The 27,933-nt window shown below is 49.2% G+C and overlaps 1 protein-coding gene across 1 annotated transcript; it reads right to left on the reverse strand.

Moving 5' to 3' along the window:
- Positions 1-121: 121 nt before the first annotated feature.
- On the reverse strand, positions 122-27,902 carry LOC102443842 (sodium-dependent serotonin transporter-like). The gene is made up of 13 exons (XM_089775331.1): positions 27,776-27,902; positions 22,258-22,392; positions 21,431-21,650; positions 19,966-20,104; positions 17,944-18,078; positions 15,638-15,741; positions 13,432-13,559; positions 12,320-12,432; positions 10,179-10,310; positions 8,599-8,698; positions 7,835-7,935; positions 2,752-2,919; positions 122-468 (listed from the first exon to the last, which is right to left on the reverse strand). Exons 1-13 carry the CDS (start codon positions 27,900-27,902, stop codon positions 388-390), a joined length of 1,683 nt encoding a protein of 560 aa, XP_089631457.1. The 3' UTR covers positions 122-387.
- Positions 27,903-27,933: the final 31 nt, after the last annotated feature.

Here is a 27,933-nt window from a genome sequence, read left to right on the forward strand (position 1 = left end):
CTATAACACCCAGGCTCCTGCTCAGCTTAAAATGTTGTGTATATCTCAGCCATGTTTAAGGGACATCCAGCTTCCTGGACATCCAGGAAGACACTTGCTGCCTTCAGTTGGGGTTGGAGCCTGCCCATTATTAAATCATGGGCAGTCCAGGCTTTTAATGAGAAGTGGACTGCTGCTATGGCAGGAGGACATGGCCCACAGAAGGGGGATTATGTGCTCCAAACTGTGTAGTGAGCTTTGGCCAGTGTGTACAACTCTTAGGGAGAGAAGCAGGGGAGCAATTTAAACAGTGACAGCAGCTCTTCTCTTCCTTGTCTCTTTAGTTGGTTTGGTCAGTCACGGTAAAGCCAAACAGCAGTCTCATGTCCTTGTGTGTGCATCATGGGACTACGGCCCTGATGACATACACACTGAATCCGCTTGCTGGTCTCGTATTGCTTTCTCTGGTCGAACACACACTGCTAGACGCTGGAGGACATAAGTAAAGAAAATGCCAGAGGTTACCTATGGCCCTAGAGCAGTGATTCTCACTTTTTGACTAGTGGCCCACCTCACTCAATGCACACCGTTCTGCAGACCGCCGGCCAACCATTCATGATGACAGAATGGGTGCAGAAGTGGGCTGAGGGTATGGAGTCTGGGCAGGAGGGTAGGTGTGTGTGTATGGTCTTGGTGGGAGGAGGTGTATGAGGAGGATGAGGGTTAGGAGGAAGATCAGGGATGCTTACCTGGCTTTTACCCTCTGCTGTTCCCAGGTACCACCCCCCCCCCCCCACTGCTCCCATTGGCCATGATTCCAGCCAATGGGAGCAGCAGGGAAAACCTCCAGTCAAGTGGTTTCCTGTGCTGACATTCTCCCGGCTGGAGGGAGGGGAGTGGCAGTGCACAGAGTTGCTTCCTCCCCCACAAGCTGGATCTAGCACCATAAGGCTCAGAACTCCACCTAGGAAGAAGCCAGCGCTGGCACTCCAACAACACACCCTGCTGCAGGGGTGGGGTTTGAGCTTTGAATCCACAGCCCACTTGCAAGATGGTCATGGACCACTAGTAGTCCATGGACCACACTTTGAGAATCACAGCTCTAGTGGTTAGAGCAACAGGTGCCATGTTGGCACAAAAGCTGGGCACTATCTTTGTCTCTATCACATGCCATTGAGATACCAGAAGTCTGGGTACATACTCATGATTCTTACATGGTTGAAGGCCTGGTGGTGCCTGGTGCAGATGGAGCCAATCACAGATGATGGCATGATAGCTCAGTGGTTCCACTGTGCTCTCAGGTTTATGCTGACATACCGCTCTTCGGCCAGGACGGCCACAGGTGTGAAGGTGCGTAGGGCACAGGAGCCCTGTGTAGGGGAGAAAGGGGTCTTTCCTTCAACAGAGGAGGAATGAGGGACTTTGGAATGTACTGACACTGCTCTCAGATCAGTCACTGCAGTGCAACATGGGATCACAGCCCATGAGAGAAACTGCTTGGCCTCAGGGTTTTAGAAAGAATCAGGCTAAAGCAATTGAAACCCATTTGGCCAAGTTCACCCATTAAAGCCATTGGGATTCCACCAAGGAGGAGTTCTGGCCATTGTAGACCAGGAATAACCATTAGAGCTATATTCCAGATGGTGCCCCCCAGTCTCCAAGCCAGGCCTAGAGAAAGGCTTTAATATGATTATGGCTGGTTGATGCTGGGTGGACAGACAGTGCCAGCCTGAGCCCCTTTAAAACCAGTTCATCTGTTGTGATTTAATTGCCCCATGAACAAAGCCACTAGGGCAGGCCTAGGCAAAATATGGCCCACCAAGCCACTGGATCTGGCCCGTGGACACTGAGGGGAGCCCCAGTCGGGGTCCCCGCTTGCCTTGCCACACCTGCACGCCACACAGAAATGTGACTGCTGGGCAGTTTCACTTTAAGAACAGAGCCCGATGGGAAGGGGGTAAAGCTTTAGGAGCTGCTCCCACTCCCAGCACAATTTCATTGGCTTGCTTCTGGCAAAAAAACAGCCAATGAGAGCTTCCTGTTTCAATAACAGGCAGCCACGAAGCACAAGGGACTCATAGTTATTCCCAGAGCACATGGCTGCAGCCTGTGCAGGTGTAGGGGGTGGGGCAGGCAGGGAGGCTGATTTAGAAATGGGCTGCTGGCTGGTAAGTGTCCTGTCCAGATCCTGCCTCTGGCACCCCAGTCCCTCCTTCTCCACCCCTCTGCCCCCCCACTCCTGCTCCCCTACTCCACATACCCAAATCCTCTGCCCCCCTCCTGCACCCATACCCCCTCCCAGATCCAACACCCCAATCCCCTGCCCTAGATCACAGTCCCCTTCTGCCCTAGCTTACAACCTGCACCCCCTCCTGTACCCCAATTCCCTGCCCTAGGTCACAATCCAACCCCCTGCACCCTAGTTCAGTGCCCCAGGTCACAACTGTCTCCTTCACCCAAACTCCCTCCCTTACTCCAAGCTCTCTTCTGCACCCAACCTCCATCCGAGACCCTGCACCTTCTCCTTTAGTAGCATGGACGAGTGCGGCCCTCGACCACTTTCCAGATTCTTGGAGTGGTTCCCCATAAAAAATTATTGCCCTCCCCTGCACTAGGGGATCTGTAGAACTTCTCTACCAAGCTTCCAGACCTGGCTGGCCCGTGGAAGCCTTGAGCCCTTTCAAGTCTTTCAAACTGTGCTGCAACAGACGCTGGCATCTACAATATCTGGCCCACACGGGTTTGTGAAGGATTATACTCAGCTCTTCCTACCTGCTTAAAGGATCCGGGAGTCCAGACCAGCTTGTACACCATGTAGAAAGGGATACAGATGAAGGACGATGCTCCTATGAAGTACCCCACGGAGATACTCCACTCAGGGTAGTGATAGTCAAACAGCACGAGAGGTGGCTGGTCCAGGAGAGAGCTGACTATTATAAACTATTAACAGAGAACACAACCAATGTCAGGGGAGCCCATTCAGGAAGCAGCGTGAAAAGTCACTTGCTTCAGAAGCACACCTCAGCAAGTGTCAGTGGATTCATGCCAGGGATGAATCAGGCCTGGTGTTCCTTGTGATGAGAGAAGTGGTTAGTTAGGGTATGTCTACACTACCCTCCTAGTTCGAACTAGCGGGGTAATGTAGGCATACCACACTTGCAAATGAAGCCCGGGATTTGAATTTCCCGGGCTTCATTTGCATAAGCGGGGAGCCGCCATTTTTAAAACCCCGCTGGTTCGAACACCGTGCAGCGCGGCTACACGGGGCTCAAACTAGGTTGTTCGAACTAGGCTTCCTATTCCGAACTACCTAGTTCGTGCCCCGTGTAGCCGCGCTGCACGGGGTTCGAACCAGTGGGGTTTTAAAAATGGCGGCACCCAGCTTATGCAAATGAAGCCCGGGAAATTCAAATCCCGGGCTTCATTTGCAAGTGCGGTATGCCTACATTACCCTCCTAGTTCGAACTAGCGGGATAGTGTAGACATACCCTTAGAGACATGTTGGAAGAGGACAAGGCTGCTCTGAGCAGTTAACTTGGCCTCTCTCATGTGTGTTGTGTGCCAGGGTGCTAAATCACACGATGCGGCAAACCTGTACAATGGGAGGCTAAAGAGACGCCTTTCATTGGGCCAGCTGTGAGCTGGGACTTGTCCACCAGAGCTGGCGTGAGCAGTCGGTTCCCCTGCACATGGATCCTCACTTTATTTTTGGCCCCGCTCCAGGCACAACAAGCCTGGCTCAAGTGACCTCTCGGCTGACACGCCCACAGGATTGTTTCCCCACCTGTGCCCTGTCTCGAACCATGCCCCACACAGCCCCCTTGTGCTGAGCTGAGCCCGTTGGGGCTGGTGGAATGGACAGGGCACAGCAAACTCCCCAGCTTGCTAGCACAGAGCCCAGCATCCTGAGTGGGTTTCCAAGGGGGAGCAGCTGCCTGTGGAAGGCCCAGATCACCCGGTGACTCCTGGCAGCCGCACTCTAGAAATGAGTTGGGCTGGCCACCTCCGGTCAGGGTTGGGCTGAACCGTGCTCCTGCCTGCTAGGACATCGGGCAATGTCAGACACCACCTGGAGAGTGCTGAGCTTGCCCGGCCAGTGCCTGGGCTTGTGTCCTTGTCAAGGCTCTTACCACGCCGGCCAGTCAGCAAGTCCAAACTCGGCTCTGCAAATAATCATGCCAGCTCTGCCGCCCACCTTCCACCAGCCAGTCATGGCACTTTCTGCAGCATAAGGTACAATGCCAGCTGCTCCTGTGTGGGGGGTATGTTCATCCCTGGGGTAACCTCCCTGAATTCCCAGGGGATCGATTAGGGTGGATCATTTGGCCCTCGAATTTAATGTCATCTTTAAGATACATGTAAGTGAGTTCAGTGTTGGTGACAGTGCTGTGCGGACAGCTCTGGGGTCGGACTCACTGTCTTTCTCCCCAGCACTGCTCCAGTGCCAGCTTCCTCATTCTTCCCCATCCAGGGCCCTCACCCCTGATCTAAGAAGAGCTCAGTTTCCAGGCTCACAACAGCCAGTGGCCTCTTTGCCTGCCCAGGCAGTGAGGGGGCCAGCTGGGGTCAATGGGGAGGCTGGCTTTGTGGTGTGGCCATCTGCCCAGTCGGCTGCCCCTTGGAGTGTCCTTTCACGGTGCCTGCATTGCGACACCCACCCCCTTGCCACTCCCCTCGTAATGTTCATAGAAGGGTGGCATTTAAGTTTCATGCCAGTCTGGTGGGAGCTCAGCAACTGCAAGTTGGGTTCCCTGCAGATGCTCAGTGCTTCCTATTGCAAGGGAAATGGCTTGGGATTGAATTAAGAAATTCTAGCCCGTTTCTGCTGTGGGTGGAGAAGCTACAGGTTCAATGTGATACTTGGCTGTTAATAATGCAGACTTTGCTGTATTGATAGCACCATCACAATCTCCACTTCAATCTCTCTCTCATACACACACACACACACACACACACAGAAACACACACACCCCTGGAAATCTAAAATTTCCAAGGACAAATAAGGAAGATAAATACAGAACAGAGCGGCAGTAGCATTTGGAAGAATATAGAAAGCGAGTGTGGCAATAGAACACAATGTAATAAAAATCCATTCAAATCAACACCACTAGGTTTTTTCCTCCTGGTAATAATTGTGATTATACTAGGATCACCTGGAACTAGCTCTCCAATTAAATAAATATGTACAGCATCTCATCTAACCCACTGTTAATATAAATTTACTGTACAGCCTAACCTGTTACACTGGTTTCTCAGCTATTTGTATTCTAATCTTTAAAGGCCAATCTGCATTTTAAACTGCTATTTCCCAGAATTATATTCCTAACACTGATCCAGTTTGTCTATGGGGTTCTCATCAGATGAAGAAAACAGCAGTCCAGTCACATGTGTGATTTATATAATTAAATAATTTCCCTTCTGCCTTGATGACAACCTAGAATCTCAAAGTGCTTAAAACATTAATTAATCCTCACAATCCCTCTCCCTGTGCAAGATAGGTAATATGAATATCCTCTCCGATTTACAGATGGGGCATGCTTTGAAGTCCAATGAAAGGTTGGCACTTCAAAGGTGATGGATCTGGTACAAAGCATAGCACTGGAGTTGCATTTAAAATAGCAAGCTTGGTAGGTTAAGCCCCAGTACATTGCAGCCTTCAGTGTCAACAGCTTTATTTTCTAAGGTGGGCATGACAGGGCCAAATACATTGCTGGTGTAAGCAGGCCTGATTGGGTTGACTTTAACTGAACTGCAGCTGTCAGCTGTGACCTTTGCCCATGGTACATATGGTAGATCCTTATGAGCCTGAGCATATATTGTATGGCCTTTTCTTTGACAAATACTCTGTCTCCATGAGTACAGGCGGACCATTGTGCTCTCTTTTGAACAAAACCAAAGGGGAGACTTTCCATAAACAACCGTTCTCTCTGACACATCCCACTGGTTTTCTCTGTCACCATGAACTGGACAGAAACATAGAATCATGGAATCATAGAATCATAGAACACTAGAACTGAAAGGGACCTCAAGAGGTCATTGAGTCCCATCCCCTGCCCTGACGGCAGGATCAAGCACCATCTAGATCCGTGGTCCCCAACCCGGTCCTCATTTGCATACCTAATGAGCCACCATTTTGCGCAAGGGACTTTTGTGCAAGAAGGAGCAGTCTACACTGCACCTTTTTGTGCAAACACCCCCTTCTTGTGTAAGAGCCGTGCTGCCTGAAAATAAGCGGCAGAACGGCTCTTGCGCAAGAGGGGGGGTGTTTGCACAAAAAGGAGCGGTGTAGACTGCTCCTTCTTGCACAAAAACCTCTTACGCAAAAACGATGGCTCATTAGGTATGCAAATGAGGCACAGCGATATTCATTGCCACGCCTCATTTACATATCTTCTTGCGCAAGAATGCTCAATGTAGGCGTAGCCCACCAGTTCTTTCAGCCTTCCCTCAGAGCTCATGTTTTCTAGACCTTTAATCATTTTTCTTGCTCTTTTCTGGACCTTCTCCAATTTCTTCACAACTTTCCTGAAATGTAGTGCCCTCAACTGTAGACAGTACTCCAACTAAGGCCTAATCAGCACAGAGCAGAGCAGAAGAATTACTTCTCGTGTCTTGCTCACAACACTCTTGTTAATGCCTCCTAGGGTATGTCCAGACTACAGGCAGTCCCTGGGTTACGTACAGGGACTGTAGGTTTGTTCTTAAGTTGAATTTGTATGTAAGTCGGAACTGGTACATATTGTAGGGGAAACTCTAGCCAAACATTTTTTTTAGTTTTGGATAGCATAGGGAAAGGTTAACTCCCCTCTAATGTTTGTTTTGCTGTCTGTTCCCCTGTTCAGAAGATTTCACATCTATTTCTGTCCCTGTGACAAACTCAGGACTAAAGGAGTAACTCATCAAATACCAAACAGCCCTGCACCATGCTTTGAGCTAATAGCTTTATTTCCACACACCACCCAGGGTTCTAGGAGGAGGGTCCTTTTTTTGCTAACACAATGAGGCCAGCACTTTGTTTGTTTTGGTGGAGTCTTTGTTTGCCCAGGGAGCCCAGCATGTATAGGGGGAGGAGGGGCGGAGAGGCTGCTTTTGTCTGCTGTTCGGCAGCCTGTTGCTCAGGGGAGGGGGCAGCCTGTTGCTGGCAGGGGGGGAGGGGGGAGGCGTGCAGGATGCGAGGCGGGGGGGGGGGGGAGCAGCGGGCGTGGGGAGGCACTTTTCCTCTGCCCGGCAGCTCTGCGGGACCCCAGTCGGAGCCGGCCCGAGGAGGAGGAGGATCCTAGGACCCAGGTGAGCGAGCCCCGGGAATGCTGCTGTGCATGTGCGGGAGTTGCCTCACCCCGTTCGTATCTAGGGATCCGACAAGTCGGATCCACGTAAGTCGGGGACTGCCTGTACATGTCTCTGTCGCCAGAGGCATGTAAATTAGACCTACCGACATAATCAATGAAGTGGGGATTTAAATATCCCCCACTTCATTAGAATAAAAATGGACGCCGCGTTGTGCCGGCTCAGCTGTTTGTCGGCTCGAACCAGCAGTCAAGACGGGTATCAGTCAGCAAGGAAAGCCTTTTCTGACCGATCCCTTATGCCTCGTGCAACAAGGTTTACAGGATTGGTTGGCAATGGCTTTCCTTGCCGACCGATCCCCATCTTGACTGCCAGTTCATACCCCTAGACATACCCCTAGAGTCATGGAGTTTTTTTATTTTTGTTTTTTACAACAGTGTCACACTGTTGACTCATATTTAGCTTTTGGTCCACTATGACCCCTAGATCCCTTTCTGCCGTACTCCTTTGGTGGAAGGTGAAAGGAGAGTTGGAGACTTAATTTTTTGTTTGGGACAAATATACTTACCGCTAAAAAGGCAGGGCTGATGGCAACCCAGCAGACCTTCCAGAAAATCCCTGGGGTGAAACCCAGCATGGATTTGACATCATTACAGAACCTCTGAATTCCTGTATGGGGGCGGAGGGCAGGAAAATCACAGACATTGTGCAAAGGAAAAAATTTGCTCCCCTCCCCCTGCCGTCACCATATGGCGGGGCCCTGAACCTGGTGCACGGCTGAGCCCGACCCTGGGAGAAGAGAGGGTGCTTGTACCACATCTTCCCACCCCCCCTCCAGTTTGAGGCTGGGCCTCCACATGCACTAACCCAGAGTTGGAAGAGGGTCAGGCTGGGAGCGGGGAGGAGGCTCTAGCCTGCAGCAGCAGCCAGAGGAGGAGAAGGCGAGCTGAGGGATGACAGGGCGAGAGGAGGGGGACTAAATTGGTGTGGTGCCTGGGGGCAATTGTCTGCCTCCTCCGCTTACCCCTTGCTATGCCACTGACATTGTATCACTGTCACAAGCAGGGAGGAACCAGGCAGCCCATTCAGAGCAGAGGGCTTATTTAGAAAGAGTTGCATGAAAGAGCTTGGAGCTGCTGTATTTGTTGGGGATCCCAGGAATGATTAACATGCATGCAAACATTTATACATGAGAAATCCATTGAAGTCACTGGGACTTACCCATGTGCATAAAGGAAAGCACATATGTAAGTCTTTGCAGAACCACAGTCATAGGTTATTTGAGCACAAAATATAAGCCTTTGCTGGAGAGGGATTTTTTTTCCTCCTTACCATAAAACCACGACACAGCTATTGCTTCCAATAACACCACCGCCAGAATTGAGCAGCCAGCACCAAACTCCTCCAGGAGTTTGACAACATATGCCCCACCCTGGAATGACAAATGCAAACAGGCTGTGATGTTAGTGTCTCTGACTTGTATTGCACCAGTTTTCTGAAGCATTCAGTCCACACTGGCATTAACAAGCCAGAACCTGGGAGTGAATGGGGTTAAGAAGAAAGTGAAGGAAACTCTTTTTCTCTCCCTCAAGATATTGGCTCAGGTGTTGGTCATGGAGATGAAGTCCTGTAGGTCGGTGTTTTTTAAAGAACAGGTTGTGACCCTGTACTGGGTCATGGATTACCAGGCACTGGGTCGCTTTTCTGTAGGATGACCAGGTGACTAGCAGGGATTGCTAAGGCAGATTTCCTGCCTGTCCTAGCACCATAGGCCACACTGCAACCAAGAAGTGACCAGCAGTGAGTCCAGCTCCTACGCAGGGGGCCATGGGGCTCCACGTATTGCCCTCCACCTGAGCACCAGCTGGCTAGTTCCCGGCCAATGGGAGCTGAGGAGGATGGGGGCTGTGTGAGAGCAGTGTGCAGAGCTGCTGGCACACCTCTGCTTAGGACTCAGACCTGCTCCTGGCTGCTTCCGGGTCACAGCATGGTCTGGGGTGCCAGGACAGATGGGAAGCAGCCTTAGAATTCCCACTGCTCTGTTGACTGTGAGTCACTGGAGGTAAATCCATGCCCAACCTGCTGCCCCAATCCCCTGCCCTGCACCCTAAACCCCTCACTCTCGGTCCCATCCTGGAGCCCACACGCGAGTCAAAAGATATAATCATGTTGGGCCACGGGCATCAGCAATTTTCAACCACTGCTTTAGGCGAGGCTGATTGAGGGAGTCAGTATAAAGGGAGTGTGCTGGGTCAAGAGGAGCGGGATGAGAAGAAGGGAGAGAAAAGTTCTTTTCCTTCTGCCCCGATAAAAGTAACAGGAACACACCCACAAAACAGAATGGGCTCTGAAAAGGCAAACATGGACACTTCAAACTATCAGAATGCTTTGAATGTGTCAACAAACTAGTGAAAATGGAGAGTCGGCTGATGAAGTGTACCAGGAGGGCTTGTCTTCACTACACAAAAGATGGATGCTCTTGTGATTGATCTTCTTTCTTCGATTTAGTGGGTCTAGTAAACATTCACAAACTCAGAGGGCATCCCCGTCAGTGCCAGGATTCCTGCTCCTCGCAGGGATTAAGGGATGCTGATGGGAGCACTGGCGATATGGCGTGGAAACTCAGATGACAGTACATTGACTGCAGCTACATTATTAACATAGCTGGAGTTGTGTATCTTAATTCGATCTTCCCTGGTAATGTAGACCTGTTCTAGGCCCTAACTTCAGGAAATTAGTTTTGGGCTGAGGACAGCAGTTCTGTACTGATTGGGAAGGATAATCTGAATTGCTCCTTCATGTTGCTGGACTGTATGTTAGCTGTAGCCAGTTTTCATGGCTGAACTTTTCACAAAGAATTTAGAGTTTGCAAAGGAAGGAGGGAGCATCTAATGTGGCTCAGGCTTACTCACATGTGTAAGGGTGGTGAGAGAGCCCAAAAAGCATATGGTGATGAGGCCAAGAACAAAGAGCTCCCTTCGCTTTGCTAGGATGTGAGGGTACTCATCCATTACTGCCGTGATGACAGCCTCCAGGCCTCCAAACTGAAAAGGAAACACATAACGCCATTGAGGTGAGCCAGGAAAACAAAGCAAAGGGTGAAATTCCACTCTTGGTATAACCCTATTAACATGTTTGTTGTTTTGTTAGCTTCTTTGGCCTCTGCTGTGATTTACACCCATGTAACAGAGGGTATGTCTACACTACCCCGCTAATTCAAACTAGCGGGGTAATGTAGGCATACCGCACTTGCAAATGAAGCCCGGGATTTGAATTTCCCGGGCTTCATTTGCATAAGCCGGGCGCCGCCATTTTTAAATCCCGGCTGGTTCGAACCCCGTGCCGCGTGGCTACACGCGGCAGGAACTAGGTAGTTCGAACTAGGCTTCCTAGTTCGAACTACCGTTACTCCTCGTGGAATGAGGAGTAACGGTAGTTCGAACTAGGAAGCCTAGTTCGAACTACCTAGTTCATGCCGCGTGTAGCCGCGCGGCACGGGGTTCGAACCAGCCGGGATTTAAAAATGGCGGCGCCCGGCTTATGCAAATGAAGCCCGGGAAATTCAAATCCCGGGCTTCATTTGCAAGTGCGGTATGCCTACATTACCCTCCTATTTTGAAATAGGAGGGTAGTGTAGACATACCCAGAGAGTGGAATTTACCCTCCACCCTGGGTGTGATTTGCAGTTTGCTGCATGGAGATTATCAACCGTTAGGACCATTATGGTTCACCATGGTTTATTTTCAGGTTTCACGATTAAAAAAAAAATTATAATAAATGATCATATGAAATGAAATTTATAGATACAAAAACATTTTTTGAGGGTGAAAAGTTTTATGCTTTTGTTTGTCCCCATTTTCCAAACCAGCTCTGCCAGAGCTCAATTTCTTCTGGCATTGTTGGGGCTTGTTAGGAATAGGGATGTAAGTGACTAGTTGAGTAATTGATTAACTGATAAGCCTAGGCTTACCAGGTAATTGAATCGCCTACTTGCATTCCCTCACCCTCGCTGCCTCTGTATTAAAAGCCAGTTCCCCCCCAGCACTGCCTCCATGGTGATACCTGCCCCACCTCACTACTGCCTCTAATAGAGACAGCAGCATGTGTGCGTGTGCGTGTGCGTGTGTGAGTGTGTGAGGGTGAAGCAACCTCTGCCTGCAGTGGGCCCAGGCTCGGCACAGGCAGAGGCTGCTTCACGTCCTGTGGAGCAGCCCTTTTCCATGGTGGTCTGGGCTGGCCTCGAACAGAGGCTGCTCCAGCAGCAGCCTCTGTTCACAAGGAAAACCAGCTCCCCGCTGGGACTCCCACAGACAGGGGCTGCTGGACCCAGTGCGAGTCAAGACTGAGCAAGCCTGGCACAGTCCCAGCTCACGCCGGCTCTGGGACCTACCCCCAGTGCAGCTCTGCAGTTTAAATGTAGTAAGAGCTGGGTGGGCAGGCAGCCTGGACCCAGCGTGAGCCAGGACTGAGCACCTTCCCTTGTTGACTCATGATTAGTGAAACACCCGCTTCTTAGCATCCTTATTTAGGAACCACGTAACCCGAAATAGCAATGGGGCCCGATCCTGAGTCATGCTGAGTACCTGTTGCTCCCACTGCCTGCAGGGAATATCACTTATGACCACGGCTCGCCAAGCAGTGGTGAGCCCTGTTCGCCAGCCACGCGGTTTGGCGCACTGTACATGCGCTGACCGCACTGTGTGGCTGTGCTGTCGAGCCTTGCTCATGACACAATCCTAGTTCTTTTAAGTCAGTATTCTCTTTCCATGGACTCTGGGGGAAGCAGGACCAAAATCGTACTGAACAGAGATGGATCCAAATCATGTTGACTTCATCCACACATGGGTCATAGCAAGTGATGTAAGTTGGGGATATTCTTTGTTACTGCCCCTGCCCCTGCCCCCATGTGTACTCCCCATTTTGAATGATGCACAGGAATGGCTGAAAATCCCACCCCAGTGTAAACTTTCAGGGAGCAAGACACGTGGAATGCACAATCGTGCCTTTGTAGGATCAATTTGCTCTCTCCCCAAAGGGAAATCAAAGAACTTACTGTGCTGTCCAACCCCAGAGTGATCATCATGAGGAAGAATATGATGGCAAAGAAGGTAGAGCCCACCATATTTGCAATAGCCTCAGGATAGGTGATGAAAAGGAGACTTGGACCTAAAAGGGAACATCCGGTTATTTCCTTCCCTCCATTTCCTATGAAGCTAGTCTGGGTTATGAAAGTCCCTGGGTGTCTGCCTTCTGCTCATGAAGCTAGAAGCTGAAAGAAATAGGGTGATTTTCTTCCTATAATGGAGGAACATTTTGGTGCAGATTTTCAAATTGACAGATAAATGTCTGTGAAAATCTTGCCCTCGGCACGTCAAAGATCCGTCTTCTGGCATTCAATTTAGTGGGTCTAGAAAACACGCACTAAATCAAATGCCGAGGGCACCCCCAGTTGGTGCCGGTACTCCTGGCAACCGTGAGGACTAAGGGAAGCCGATGGGAACGTTTGCTCCCACCGAACTCGCACTGTGAAGACAGCACTAAGCTTGGCTTAAGGTATGTTGACTTCAGCTATGGTATTTACGTAGCTGGAGCTGTGTACCTGAAGCCAACTTTCCATGTTCAGTATACTCAGACCTACCAGGCAATACCAGTCTGGAATTTCCTTTACTGCATTGCTAGGGATTCCCCGCTCCCATGTCAGGTTATTCCATTGCTCAATTGACCTTGCTGTGGTTTAGCCTATTCAGTTGAGCATTGGCTGTTACTATATCTTCAATCTCCAGTAGTGGGCACCACACCCAGTTGCTTACCCAATGTTTATTAGCTTGCAGAGGGCTAAATTCTGCCCCCATGTGCATTTGTGTGACCTCAGTGCTTTGACACTTCTAGGCAAGGCTCTAACCTGAGTTGCGGTCCAGAATCAAACCTTTCATCCAGTGATCACTGTTCGACAAAGGTTATATAAGCCCCAGGAGGTCAGTGGGAAGTGTCTTGCCTTGAGATAGATGGGGACTTTGAGACACAGAAAGGGAAGTGACTTGCCCACGGTCATACAGCAAAACAAGGAACCTAACTCAGATCTTGATGCTCCATACCCTGGTTTAACCTCCCCCATCCGAATGTATGGCTGCAGATAGGCTGCTTGCTGGTGTAAGAGAGACAAACCTTTGTCTTTTGCTACATCTTCCACCTCCACGTCTCTCATTTCAGCCATGTAGCCCAGCACTGTGAAAATGACAAACCCTGACAGGAAGCTGGTCAGACAATTCACCGCGCTGGTAACAAGGGCGTCTCTGGAAGGCAGAACAGGAACAGATGACTGGAAAGGGCAGGGCATTTCAACAACTTCTTTTTCCTCTGCATTTCTAGCCCCAGAATCTGCCAGCCCCAAATCTTTCCTGTATCCCCCTCCCCAATCATGCCCTAAAGAGCACAAGCAGTAAAAGGGAAGCTCCATTGGCTCACATCAGGAGGCACAAGCAGGATTCACTCCCATGTGGCTGGGCAGCCAGGGCTGCGCCTGCTTCCAGTTCCAGAGGCAGCTTTGGGAAGGACAACTCTGCCTGCTCAGGAATGAACAAAGAGCTGGGCAGAATTTCCTTAGTATCCAGAGCACTACAGAATAGAGCAAACATAGGCATAAATGCTGAGATTTGCATTGCACCTGGAGGTCCAGTCTCTGGGACCAGGCCAGCCAACGGAAGGAGTGCTGGGCTCCCAGCCACTGCCATGGCAGCTAGATCCCCAGGCCCTTTAAATTGCCGCTGGAGTACCAAGTGGTGGGCTCTGGGTGGCTTTGAGGGCTGGGGGGATGCCGTATTCCAGGTGGTGCTGAGGGCTGGCTGCCTCAGCCTTGCCCCTTCTGCACAAGGCTCTGGCCCTTCCAGGAGCATGGACCTGCCCCTCCCTCCTTCCTCGGGGCTGTAGCGGCTGTCGGCGCCCAGGCTGACACTAGCCAGGAGCCAGAGGGCTGTCCCTGTGCTGTGCAGAACACAGTAGCTTTCACACTGTCAGAGCTGGGATTCTGGCTCCGGAGTGCCTGGCTCCCAGTCCTTCAGCAGGTTTTTTCTCTTCAGTAGATCCCACATTGGATCCTGTCAGGCCCATGACAAATGGTCCCAGGCAGCGCTCTGTCCTGGTGACAGCCTGGTCTCCCCGGTGCTGGGATGAGAGCACTGAATAATTTGGGGCAGCTGGCCCCGCCTTTGGGGATGTGTGGCCAGTATGCATGGAAACAGCATGGAAACAGGCTCTTTTTGGAGGACAGAAACTGCTCCAGACCACCCAGCTGAGCAATGGCATGAAAGGCCCCAGTGTTTTCTGGAAATCTGCTGGAAGGTGCTGGCTGCTTGGAGCAGCATTCCCAGGCCACAGAGACAATGCTGCTGACGCCAGCCCCCTTCCCACGCCTGCCATGCCTGAGGGCAGCAGGGTAGACGGAGGTCCTTGGCAGAGGCTCCCATCTCGCTGCTGGGGCTAACTGTCCTGCCATGATGTGGCTTGGGGTGCACTGCATGGCCACCAGGGACTGGTCCGTTCCAAGGTATTTTTGTTCAGCTAGAGCAATTGCACAACTGCAGTTTGTGCTAGGGATGTCAACGTGCAGTCAACCACATGATTAACCAATTAGCCTGGGCTTATCAGTTAATCCTATCAACTACATGCACTTCCCCCCTTGCTGCCTCTGTATTAGAGGCAGCAAGAGTGGGAGGAGATGGGAGCTGTTACACATTGGGAGCTGGCTTTTAAGCCAGCCCTCTGTGCATGCTGATTTGTGTGGCGCCACCTTCCCCCCTCACTTGCTGTCTCTCACAGAGAGAGAAGCAGCAGCATGAGGGGTGGGAGAGCAGGTGGGAGCCAGTACACAAGGAAGTAGCTTTCAAGCTGGCGCCCCACACATATCGGCTACTCAGAGCCACCTGCCCCCTGCTTTGCTACCTCTTTATCAGAGACAGCAGAGTCAGGGGAGGTGGGAGCTGGTGCTCATGAGGAGTTAGTGCTCATGGGGAGTCCGCTCTCTCTGCGTGTAAATGTGTAAGGGCTAAAATTTCAAGTGGTTACACATTTACACAAATACCTGATAGTTAATATCTCTAATTTGTGCCCTGAAAACTTGCACCTGCATCTTTGTACCCTGCAGAGGTGAAATGGGGACCCTGTTCTGAGAACTTGCTTCTTTGGCTTTTCTCTTTGGGCCTGCCCTGAGAGCAGAAGGGGCCCAAGGAGCTGCATTCTTACCTGCAGGCCAAAAGGGGGGCCAAGTTCCAGGCTGGCCAAAGGGAGTCTGCCCCATGCTAGCCAGGGCAGGGTTGTGGGTGAGTTTTGGACTGTTCTGCTGCCCATGGGAAGCTCAGAGTCTGTAGTTTCTTACCGGTAACAGTTGTTGTTGAAATGGTTGTAACTGGCGAGAGCAAGAAGAACCCCGAAACCAGGCCCCAAGGAGAAAAAGATCTGGGCAGCAGCATCCACCCAAACCTGGCCGAATAAGCATAGATGCTGGTTAGAGGTGGGAATGTGGGTGGATCCCTGGGGCTGTGATCTAGCCAGGGAGACCTGCCACATGGGGTATGAATCTGGGCCCCAAAAACAGCTCAGTTCCCTTTGCATTCTCTCTGCCCCCCAGGCCATTGTAATGGAGCACAGATCTAACCATCTGGCTCTGAAATTTGCCGATTGCCTTGCTTTGAAAGTGCAAATTCCAGGTTGGCCTGGGAGCCTGTGGCCCTGGGTCTTAGGTATATGCTGCCCCAATGCAGGACATGCCACCCTGGATTCTTGTTCACACTGCGGCCCCTCTGCACTGCACTTGCAGTGACAACCAGTGTTACATGTGTAATTATAATGGTTCCCATGCAGCTCAGGGACTGGCTGTAACACAGTGTGAGGTCCCAGTGCAGTCGAGCCCTGGGTTGTGTGTCATCTTGGAGAAACTCCATTTAAATATATTTGCCTCAATACTGATTCTTGGATGGGGTTCCCTTGCTTGCCCTAGCTTCCCAGTTCCTCCAGGAAGGACACCCCTAACACAGGAATGAAGGGAAGCAGATGTCCTCCCAGTGGTAATTCAGCCGTAGAAAACTTGAGCAATGCTCAGCTGCAAGCTAAGCAGAGAAATCAGGGTGAGAGAGGAATCAGGATGTGACACGCTCCCCAAACCTTTCCTGGCATCCAGCCACACCAGGGCTTGGCTCACACAGTTCCTGGAAGAAGTGGCATGATAGGCCGTCTATCTGTTATGGAAGGTTTTAATTGGAAAGTATATCACTGATTAACTTTAATGAAAATTCTCAAGTGCAGCTCAGGGGTAATTACAGACAGGAAGTCTATTGTCAGGCCAGCTTTACAAAGAGGGGGCGAAAACACAGCATAAATAAAACTAGACGGCAAATGAGATGGGTAATTCAATTAAAGATTTACATTTCCAAGAGCTTGTCCAGTGTGCCTCTGTTTTCTGAAGGAATAATGAACCTATTACATTCTGGTTCTCAGATCTGCGCTGCTCATTTCTGCCTACTGCATCTGCAAGTACTGGCTGCTAGGAGGTCGGGGTGGCATTTAAAGGAAGTTGCTTTCTGCGGTGGCTACATCAGATATACATCATGTGGGAGGATGGGAGCTCCAGCAGGTGCAATTAATGTCACGTTAAAGCACTTTTAACACCGCTACTCGCATCACCTCCCTGACGGGTTGCTGTGATCACATCAGTCCCTCCCTTGGGTTCCCCCCTTCCCTAATAAATTGCTCACAAATCTTTGTCCTGGCCTTTCGACCAGGACTATTAGGCTTATAAAAGAGACAACTCAAGGTCTATCAAATCATGACTGGGGTGGAGAAAGTGAATCAGGAAGGGTTATTTTCACCCCTTTGCATAACTCAGTGACCAATTAAGTTAATAGGCCACATGTTTCAAACCAGCATAAGGAAATATTTCTGCATGCAGCACACAGTCAATCTGTGGAACTCCTCGCCAGAAGATGTTGTGAAAGCCAGGACTTTAACAAGGTTCAAAAAAGAATTAGATAAGTTTTGAGGAGGATAGGTCCATCAATGGCTACTAGCCAGGATGAGCAGGGATGTGACCCCCATGATCAGGGGGTCCCTAAACTTCTGACTACCAGAAGCAGGGTTTGGATCACTCAGTAACTGCCCTCTTCTGTTCATTCCCTCTAAAGCATGTAGCACCAGCCTCTACTGGAAGACAGGTTACAGGGCTAGGTGCTTGGTCTGACCCTGTGTGGCTGTCGTGATGAACCTTGAGGCCCCTGATGACGTAGGCCAAGCAATGGAAGGGCCGTGTGGCTAGGCGCTCGCTGTTACCATGCTGTCACACTGAGAGCAGGGCGAGGTGACATGGCAGAAGGCCTATGCCCAGCCTGCCCCATAGCATGGCTGGTGTTGGTGGAAAACCTGCACATCTGATTGTTCCTCGTGATGCCCAGCCTGTTGAGTTTGGGCTGGGGTGTGTGGAGCTTACCCTGTGTTTGTCCTGGGATAGACAGTCTGCGGCCCAATGACTCCAGGGTTGTCCAGCCAGCCCTGTATTGCACCTGCCTTAGCTTGTCTTCCAGGCTCTCAGGTGGCTCCTGGCCACATTGCTAAATACAGCAACCCCCAGCAGTGGGGAGGGCACTGTAGCAGGCCAGAGCCTGAGCAGGGGAATGGCTGGCTGTAACTTACAGCAGTGCTTGTGAGCTTCTCCCAGTCAGGTCTGAGATAGAAGACAATCCCTCTCCAAGCCCCTGGCAGAGTTGCTCCCCGAACCAGCAGTATGAGGAGGACGATGTAAGGCAGTGTAGCTGTCATCCACACCACCTGGAAAGCAGAAACCGACCAGACAGGCGTTTCAGTGACAGTAGAGACAGACACCAACTGCTACCATAGGTCACATCCATCAAAGAGTATTAGCGCAAACAGGTCACCACAGACACTCGGCGTCAAATGCACTCCCGCCTTTGAGTCTGAGCGGTGGAATATGAATGGAATTCAGTTTTAATGGCCACTGTTTGGAATGATCACTCTTCAGGAGTGGGGGGGGGGGGGGGGGGAAGGGAGATCAAAAAAGGACTTTCCAAACTTGAGTGATCTGAATCTGCCCAGGCTCACTGATCAGTGAGGTGGTCAGCTTAGAATGGGTTTGCTCATTACCTTTGGCAAACGTAGGAAAGAGTTTCACATCACCCAAGTGATGCTGCGCTGTTGTGAAAGGCTGAAAGATACAGCTTGTGGGGGTACTTAGTAGCAACCTTGGCAGGGAAATAGCTAGGTCACCTCATTTAGTCTTTGTGAGAGTGAGATCTTACTTCTGTGGGTTGGGAAGTCTGACCTGGTTGTAAGTGGGTAGAGTTTGCTGCTTAGTGACTGTGCATACAATGCTCATTCAGCTACAACCGTTGGAACAGAGATTGCACTAGCTCATCCTAACAACATTTTACCCTTCGTATGGATTCTGGAGGTCTGATTTGCAGAGTTCTGGCAGGAACTGGCTGAGCTGCAGCAAAAGCCAGCAGGGAGCTATTTAAAGAGCTGTCAGGGACCTGGGCTAGAATAGGACAGCACCTGTAAGAAAGTTACTTTCATCACTGGCCGAACCCCTTCTGATTCCAAGTGGAATTCAGCCCAAGCAGGGCAAAATACTAATTCTGCCAAACCGTTTTTCAGTTAAAAAATGCAGATTCTACAACATGAACTGTTTGGGGGATTTGTGTCTGTTTTGCTGATGGTTTCTATTTAAAAACAGAGAGAGATTTGGAACAAATCAAAATGTTTCAATTCAAAATGACTTTGTTTTAAAATTTCCTTCAATTTTGTTTTGTAAAAGTTAAAAAAAAACAACTTTCAGTGCTTGAAATCAAAATAAAACAGTCCATTGAACCCAAAGTAAATGTCTTTCCAATGTTTTCTGTCACTGAAGAGTTTTTAAACAATTTCATTTTGAGGCTGAAAAGTGGGTTTTTTTCACTTGTCCTCAAACTGAAAAAAAAATCAGTTCTTTGCAAAATTCTACTCAGCACTGCTGAAAAACGGGCCGGGAGGGTATGTTTTCTCCTTCTGCTTCTGATTTATTCTTTGCAGGCTGTATTACAGAATACCGAGTAAACCCCGCTGTTATGAGTGGCCCTAGGAAGCAAGAGTGCCCAGATTCAAAGGCACCTTACACCACTGAAAAGTTATTTATTTAGCACCAGACAAGAGTGAATAACACTGTTACAAGCTTTGGGGCAGTGAGAAGATGAGGCAGAGAGACTGCAGGAGGAACCCCCGCACACACCGCCCGCCACATTACTTATGGACTCCCCCATGATGGCAGAGCAGATACAAGTTATACGATATTAGATGAATTTTGCCTTTTCCCCCTCTAGTTGCAAATTGCCAGAGATCTGGCCCCAGAGTTTTCATGTGTGTTTATTATTGAAATGGGTTCTAGATTTTCAGGGGTGAACAATCCTATGGGCAGACCTTTGACACCATGCAAACCCCACTCTGTTAGCAGTTCACAAGTTTCAGCAGTTCACAAGTGCAGCAAATGTGCCACACCAGGCTCCTCTGCCTGCAGATGCAGAGCACTAGGGGCGTGCATCTACATGCAGCCACTGAGGGGTTAGGGGCCCTGGCTCTGCACTAGCCGTATGATGCACTGAAGCAGCCTGCTATTGCTCACTGAGAGCTGAGAGTCAGAAGGGGCATGGGAGGTCTTCTTACCTTCCCTGAGGTTTTCACTCCTTTCCACAGGCTGAAGTAAACAATCGTGAAGATGAGAAAAAGGCAGAGGACAAGCTGCCAGCGGATCCCGCCTACGTCGTTCAGGCCACCGGATTTCTGAATCTCGAGGACTTTCCTCCTGTGTCAGATAAGCCCCCCGTTGGCTTAGTCACCAATACAAGCAAGAGAAGGGAATGTTGAGCCACTGGGAGCTGAGATAATGGTCAGATTTGACTCTCTGCCCCTTGTGTGCACAGCCCAGCTTGTCCTCCACAGTGACTATTGCTGGGCTGTGAGACCTGGAGGAACCATGGTCAAGGGGGTAGGGTCCAACCTTAAGCATGGGGACATGCTGCTCTTCACCCTGTCTCTGGCTTATTGTGAGCAATGGCCTCAGGCTGGCAAATCACATAACCACTCTAGGTCTCAATTTTCCCGTCTGGGAAAGGAGGGTAAGAATCCTTACCCACCGTGGGGAGCAGCAGGAACTCTGGTTGTAACCCGCACTGAGAATCCCAAATCTATTATATATTTCAGATAGTTTGTCTCTGTGTGTGTCTGTTTGTCTGTCTTTGTCTGTCCCCCAGCCAGGGGACATGCACCCCCTCCCTGGCTGTGTCCACTGAAGCTGCAGCAGCCATAGAGAGGCGCTTTTCACTTGGCCCCAGTAGTCATCTCTCCTCAGGGCAGCCTGCATACTGATCCCCACATACCCAGCCCCACCCCAAAGCCATGATCCCAATGAAGGAAAGAAAATCTTGTTTAAGTTAAGGACCTGAGCAATGCTGGGTAAATCCTCTAATTCGATTGTTTCCACAGGCTGAAGTAAACAATCGTGTTTCCAATAGTGTTTGATTGTGCCAGGACAACTGGAAACTCCAGGAAAAGGACTGTTTTCCATAACATGGAGGGGGTGTTCGGAGGGACACAATATGAGAGTGGCCATGGTGGACAGCGAGCCCACAGGGGAAAGTTATCCTGCAGAGTGCCCACCAGTGGAGCCGCCCCACCAAGGGAGTGACCAGCAGGGCTGGAGCTCCACCATCTTGCCTGCCAGTGGTACTCTCTCTGCCCCAAACCCTTTCCTCCTGGTACTTGGCTGAAGATGGGGAAGAGAACAGGCCCCTGGCAGCTGGGAGAAGCCCAAGGGGAAGAGAACAGGCCCTGGGTAGGGAATACTGGGGAGGGAGAATACACCCCCGGCCCCAGCTTCCTGCATCTTTCCCCTCTCCCACATCCCCAAGGTCCTGCCCTGAAGATCTAGGCAATGCCCGGCAAATCTGCTAGTAGAAATACAAAGCAGTGTTATTATATATGTGGCTGAAACAGAGATGTCAATGATCATTCTTCCTATACCTTGCATAGCAGGCCCTGGTGCATAGGTGCTGAGGGGACTGGGTATTAACGAGAGAGGGAGAGAGATTTCCCCCTGGCCCAGTCACATAGCGCACTTACATGCACTTACGTATAAAACTCTTCCGCCGGCGACTTGGAGAAGCTGGTCCAGGTCACGTTGCTCTTTCCAAAGTAGTTGGTGCAGTTGGGGGTGTTCCAGGCATTGTCGCAGCTTGTCCAGGGCAGAGTGCCAGTAAAGGAGGAGTAGAAATAGTACAGGGCCCAGGCGATGATGGTGTTGTAGTAGAAGGAGACGTACAGGGCAATGATGCAAATAGCAAAGCCAATGCCTGTGTGGGGAGAGAGGAGGGGAGCACATCACGGGACCCCAGTTCCTGCACAGTGCTATTCTTCTGCTGCAGTGACGGCATCCCTGAGCATGGCTCCCCTGGTCCTGCGTGGGAACTGTGCACAGAGCACTGGGTGCTCAATTCCCATGCCCTGCTAGTAGAATTAGTTGTGTCAGGCTAGTTAATCCACCTGGGGTGAATTTTCCCTATTGTGAAAGCTGCTTATGTCTGTGATTTGCCACATTTTGGACACTGCTGCAGGGGAACAGGCTGGGGAGGGAGGGGGAGCGGGGAGATGAGAAGGGGAAGGGGCCCCTCCGGGAATGGGGTCGGGAGCTGGGGAGCTTGGACAGCTATGCTCTGTAAGACTCTGTGTGCAGGGAGGGAGTGGCTGTTGCGAATGGAAGAGGCATGATCCCTGCAATATCCCTGCAAATGCATTTGCTACAATATCCCTGCAAATGTATCTCACAAGGAGTGATGGCACACCAACCTGCAGCAAGACTCCAGGGTGCTCTAATTTTTCTCCATTCAGCAAAGCAGAGGACTCAGCATATTAATGCTCAGTGAATGTTGAGCTGCCAGGTCAGGAGCGAGGGTGTCTTACCTTTAAAGATGGGACAGATGTGTTTCCAGATGGAGATAGCTCCTGTCCTATGAAACTGTCCTAGGGCCAACTCCATGTAGAAGAGAGGCACCCCTCCAAAGATGGCCATCAGCGTGTAAGGAATAAGAAAGGCTCCTGCGGAGAGAGGCAAAACCACTGCAGGGCATCATGTCATCCACAGCAGTAAAGGTAGGCTCACAAGCCAGCCTGACGGGCTGGGAATATCTATTTGAAATAGCATCTCCAGACTCCAGTCAGCGGTCCTGCCCCTCTCTGAAACTGAGGGGAGCAGCTGAGCTGAAATCTGTGGGAGTCCTACCCAAATGTTCCCTCTCATCTTTTCCATCCAGGAGAACATTTTTATTTCTTCAGCATTGCAGAATAAATTTTTAAAACATGCACCAAGGCAATGTGTACCACCAGTAGAAACACAAACCTAGCTGTGGGCACTCTGCAGCTGGGTCACATTAGAATCTCTCATGGACAGCTGCACATGTGCCAAGCTGACAGGAACACTAATCCTGCCCAGTGACTTCAGCAGAGCCTGGATTCTACCTCCAAGTTACAGCTCTGGCTTCCCCACTACTCCACTGACAGAGGATGGGTTGCACAAGGCCTCTTCCTACTCAGACCTCATCATCAGCCCATCCCTGACAACAAGCGACTCCTTTGTGTAGCAGACCTGCCTGCAAACAGGTAGGTACATACCGATCCCCCAGCTCCCTGGGGAGCTGATGTTGGTGAACTTGGCCCATCCTTATAAAGTGGGAAAAAGTAGATGAGAAATACCGTACAAGTGAGCACAGTGTCTGAGAAACTTACTGCAATCCCATTGGGATAAGTGTGTGTCTGTAACTTAGCCAAGGAAACAACATTTTCTCTCTGCAGAAACTCCCTGGCTCATTTGAGTGGCTGGATGCTCTGAAGTTCATGTGCCACTGAATCGTTACATCAAGGGGCCCCATTTTTGGTAGGAACGGAGGGATTGGTTGTAAGACTGGGCAGTGCAGACCATCACAAGGGAGAGAAAGAAATATTAAACACCTTTCAGGTGTCAGAGGTTCTACAGAGAAAAATCCCAATGAATATGTATCATCACTCAATGAACTCAGTAATTACTGCTGTAATTTGCATTATTCATAATGAAGCAGTAATTACTGGGGCTAGATTTGTACCCACTGGATTCTTTCAAACTGGAACTGCTCTCTCTACTCATCAGAAATACCCTACTGGGATTAGTTAATTTACCCCCCACGGCTCCTCTCTCTGAAAGGCCGATGCCCAAGGAACTGGCTGTTTGATACTAACCAGTGTACATGTGGGGGTTTCCTTTAGACGAATGGCCACTGGCAAGAGGTGGTGGAGGGAGATCTGAGCATCACCAGAGATCCTGTGAATGTGAGCAAGGGATATTAACTCCTTCCTCTCAGGAAGGTTATGTGACTAGGCGGGGAGAATCTGCAAAGGTGTTGGGTTCATGCTTGGCTCGGTATCCAGAAATCTGGGCCCTTCTCAGAACTATCCAAGCCACCTGCAGCTACAGACTCCGGCTGGGAATCTTGGGCACTGGGCAGTGCCAGCGCCTACTGGAAAGAGGCACAAGCACAGCCTGTCTCACCATAGTAATTTGTTTCTGGCTGTGAAGCAAAGACTGAGAACACCTGTTCCAGTGCGTCAGTGTCACACAGCCCCAGAAAGCCAGAGGGCAAGGGTGCAAATGCCGGCGCAGCAGCTGAAAGGTCATAATGCAGACAGATCTTGTTAGTGAAGGAAGGAAAGTGACCTGGATCCCAAGGAATTCATGGCTATTCATCCCACCATTATCTCCCTCCAGCACAGGCCTGGCTAGAGCTGCCAGAGCCACCAACAACAGGGACGATGCCTTGCTCTCTGATACAAAACTACTCAAGCTAGTGGAGTCACAAGCAACGGAAATGTATTCCATAGGGCTCTGGCTAAACTGGGGGAGTGGGCAACAAAATAGCTAATGACATTCAATGTAGATAAATGCAAAGTAATGCATGTTGGAAAACATTATCCCAGACACACATCAAATGATGGGGTCCGCTGTAGTTGTTACAAAGAGATCTTGGAGTCACTGTGAATAGTCCTCTGAAAACACCCACGCAATGTGCAGCAGCAGTCAGAAAAGCAAACAGCATCTTGGGAATCATTAAGTTTGGAATTAGATAATAAAATGGAAAATATCTTATTGCCTTTGTATAAATCCATGGATTGCCCACGTCCTGAACACTGCGTGCAGAAGTGGTTGACACATCTCAAAAAAGATACATTTAGAATTAGACAAGAGTCAGAGAAGTGCAACAATAATGATAAGGGGTTGGGAACAGCTGCCATATGAGGAGAGATTAATCAGACTGGGACTTTTCAGCTTGGAAAAGAGGAAACTAAGAGGGGATACGATAGAGGTCTATACAATCATGAGTGGTATGTAGAACGTGAATAAGGAAAAGTTATTTACTTGTTCCCATACCATAAGAAACTGTGGGTCACCAAATGAAATTAATAGGTAGCAGGTTTAAAACAAACCAAAGAAAGTATTTCTTCACACAGCACATAGTCAACCTGTGGAACTCCTTGCCAGAGGATGTGGTGAAGACCAGGACTTTAAAAGGGTACAAAAAAAGCAAGACAAATTCATGGAAGATGGGGATAGCTATTAGCCAGGATGAGTAAGAATGGTGTCCCTAGCCTCTGGGAATGGCTAATAGGGGATCACTTGATGATTACCTGTTCTGTTCATTCCCTGTGGGGCATCTGGCATTGGTCACTGTTGGAAGACAGGGTATTGGGCTAGATGGACCATTGGGCTGACCCAATCTGGCCGTTCTTATGTTTCTAGGTTCTTATGTCTGTGCAGCCCCAAGCACAATGAAGCCTGATCCTGAGCATGACTAATGTAAATGAGAGTGTGTGTGGGGGGGGGTAACATGCGATCACAAATGTAATGAATGATGTTGGGTCTCAGTGGCAAGGAGGATGGAAGAACTGTACCGAACTCTTATAGTCAGAAAAGGCCCTACCACAAGGGCAGTGGTGCAGACAGGGACAGAGATTTGTTGCTATTGGCTGGGTCGTACCATCTGGGCATAGCCCAGAGAGAGAGAGTTGGTGTCAAGTCTCACTGAGCAGGGGAGCAATGGGAAGCATGGTGGCTTGCAGGTATAGAAAGCTCACCAGACTCTCAGGCCTGCAAAGGCTTTTCCTGTGAAGGATGCAATTTACTGCTCCCCAGATGGTGCCCTTCGCAGGTGGAGCAAGTGAGCTCTGGCTCCATCCCCTTTTGGAGTTCTGTGTGAGAGGAGCATGGACTTAGACATTCCCTCATGGTGTGAAAAGCCTGACTCCAAAACTCAGTGGTATCTGACTAGAGCAGAAGGGGACTGACAACCCAGATCCAAACATGAGCCCCCGCTGCCACCTTTTTGTAGAAGCCACGTCAGCCTTTCCCAGCCGGATTTCTGACCACAGATTTCACTACAGCTGCACCTGCATCAGCCCCCGCAGTTCCAGAGGGTCCATTAATTATAATATTGATAGTGACCTGAAGGGGATGATCCTGTTAGTGGATGGCAGTTTTCAGTGGCTGTAACTCCATCCATTACAGGCTAGATTAGAGAGGCACAAACAATTCTGAGTACAAATAGGACCCCAGAGCACCTCTCCTAATGCAGCTAGTAACTAGGCTAACTAGCCAATTGCTTGGCATGTATATTTGGTCCCTTCCCAGGAGCAACAAAACCCAGAACAGGTAGTGCTGCAATGCATGTGTGTCCTACTGGAAGTCAGCAGAAACAACTTCAGGGCATGCAAACAGAGGCATAGAATGATTGAGACCTGGTTCACTACAGTCACCCTGGCCTGCTCCTTGGTCATTTGCCAAGGAAGAGAACAAAAAAAGCTGCACACATCTGTGCAAGGAAAGCAAATACTCATGCAGACTCCTGAATGGAACAAGACTGTGCTAACTGGCATTGCTTATAGAGGCTTTCAGGGTGTGTTTTAAATATATATATAAAAAGAAAAATGTTCACCATGGACGGAGCTTAAAGTTTCCTCATACTTTGCAGGTAACTTGTAGCATACCACTGTATCAACTTACACAACGCTCCATTTTTCTGAGCAACCAAAGCCCAGAACCTGGCTTTTCTGAAAACAGAATGTTGGTCTTGGGAGAACAGCTTGGGAAATGGCTTTTTCATGAGAGTGCAAATAGTTGTGTAAGTTCTAGCATGTGACTAAAGCAGCAAGTCTGCAAATCAGGAAAGCCAGCTAAAATGCAATGACTTATTAGTTTATGTTAGGAGCATACATGAAGAACTAATCCAGTCAGATACATGTTCACTTGCTCTCCCCTTCTCTCTTTGTGCCATTTCTGCTTTCTTTCCTTTATTAAAGATACCCTCTGAATGTTTTGACAGTTTTATTAAATGGAAAATGTATTCAGACCAAATTGACAGTTTTATTAAAAGGGAAATGTATTCAGACCAAATTGACCAACTAGGAGCTAGCAGCTATCCTCAGTTTCACTGTGGTTAATCCAGAATAACTCTGTGGAATTGAGTGCAGGTATTTTGGATCTACATGGGTGAAATGGAAACCAGAATCAGGCCTGCAGTATATAGCAAGACATTAATTATTTTCTTGTAATTTGCAGTTCATTAAGGTATAATACTCAAGTGCCTGTGGCTTTTGGCAATTGAATCTACTTTGTCATCTGCAAACAACACAGTCTTCATTTCCACATCCTTACTTCTTAAAAAGAATTTTTCTACTCTTGTTTATTTAAAATTGTTGGTTTGCTCATCTGGTGCTGGAAACCTGTTCTCAAATCAGGATTATGGTTGCCTTGAACTTTCAGGTAATTATTTCTATCAGGAAGAAATAATTGGGATTTTTAATTGATCAGTTGAACTACTGAAATCTGTTTTATTTTGGTCTGAAAGGAAGGACCATGGACAGCTCCCAAAAAAGCTGTTTGGCTTTATTTTTAAAGCCCCTAAGTGCACTAGCAATATGCCTATAATCCTTCACAGTAATCTTAAAGCAAGAATGTTTTGGACATTTGAAATGATGATCTTAAAATGTAAAATATCACAAGTGATCAGTTTCACAAACTGGGAAGACTGCAAAGTTAACCACAGCAACACAAGATTTGATCTCTGGTCGCAATTCATCATTTTCAGTTTTCTTTTTAAAAAAACTTCTATATTAACCATAGAAATTGGGATACCTCTCCCCTCTTCATAAATGTACCCCTCTAATCCCAGGAGGAGCAGCATTGCTAGAAAGATGTTTAAAATAAGAACAGGTAAAGCAGAAAAGAGACAAATCCCAGCTGAAGTTTTGTCATTCTTGGAACTTTCTGGGTTCACAAGAAAGGCTGTAAGAACCAACTACACAAAACAAAGAAACAATACACTTTTTAAAATTGACAAATAAAAAGCTGCTTTATTTTCTTTAGACAAGGATTAAAATAATAAAGCTGCATCCTTACCCCCTCCGTTCTGATAACAGATATAAGGGAATCTCCAGACGTTGCCCAAATCTACAGCAAATCCAATCACTGACAAAAGGAAATCCATTTTTTTGCTCCACTTGTCCCGGGAATCTGTTTGGGTCATAAGCAACACTGGGTTGGCAGGATGGCTCGGG

Source organism: Pelodiscus sinensis, chromosome Z (genome assembly GCF_052426305.1).
Source record: "Pelodiscus sinensis isolate ZL-2025 chromosome Z, ASM5242630v1, whole genome shotgun sequence".
NCBI classification, from domain to species: domain Eukaryota; kingdom Metazoa; phylum Chordata; order Testudines; family Trionychidae; genus Pelodiscus; species Pelodiscus sinensis.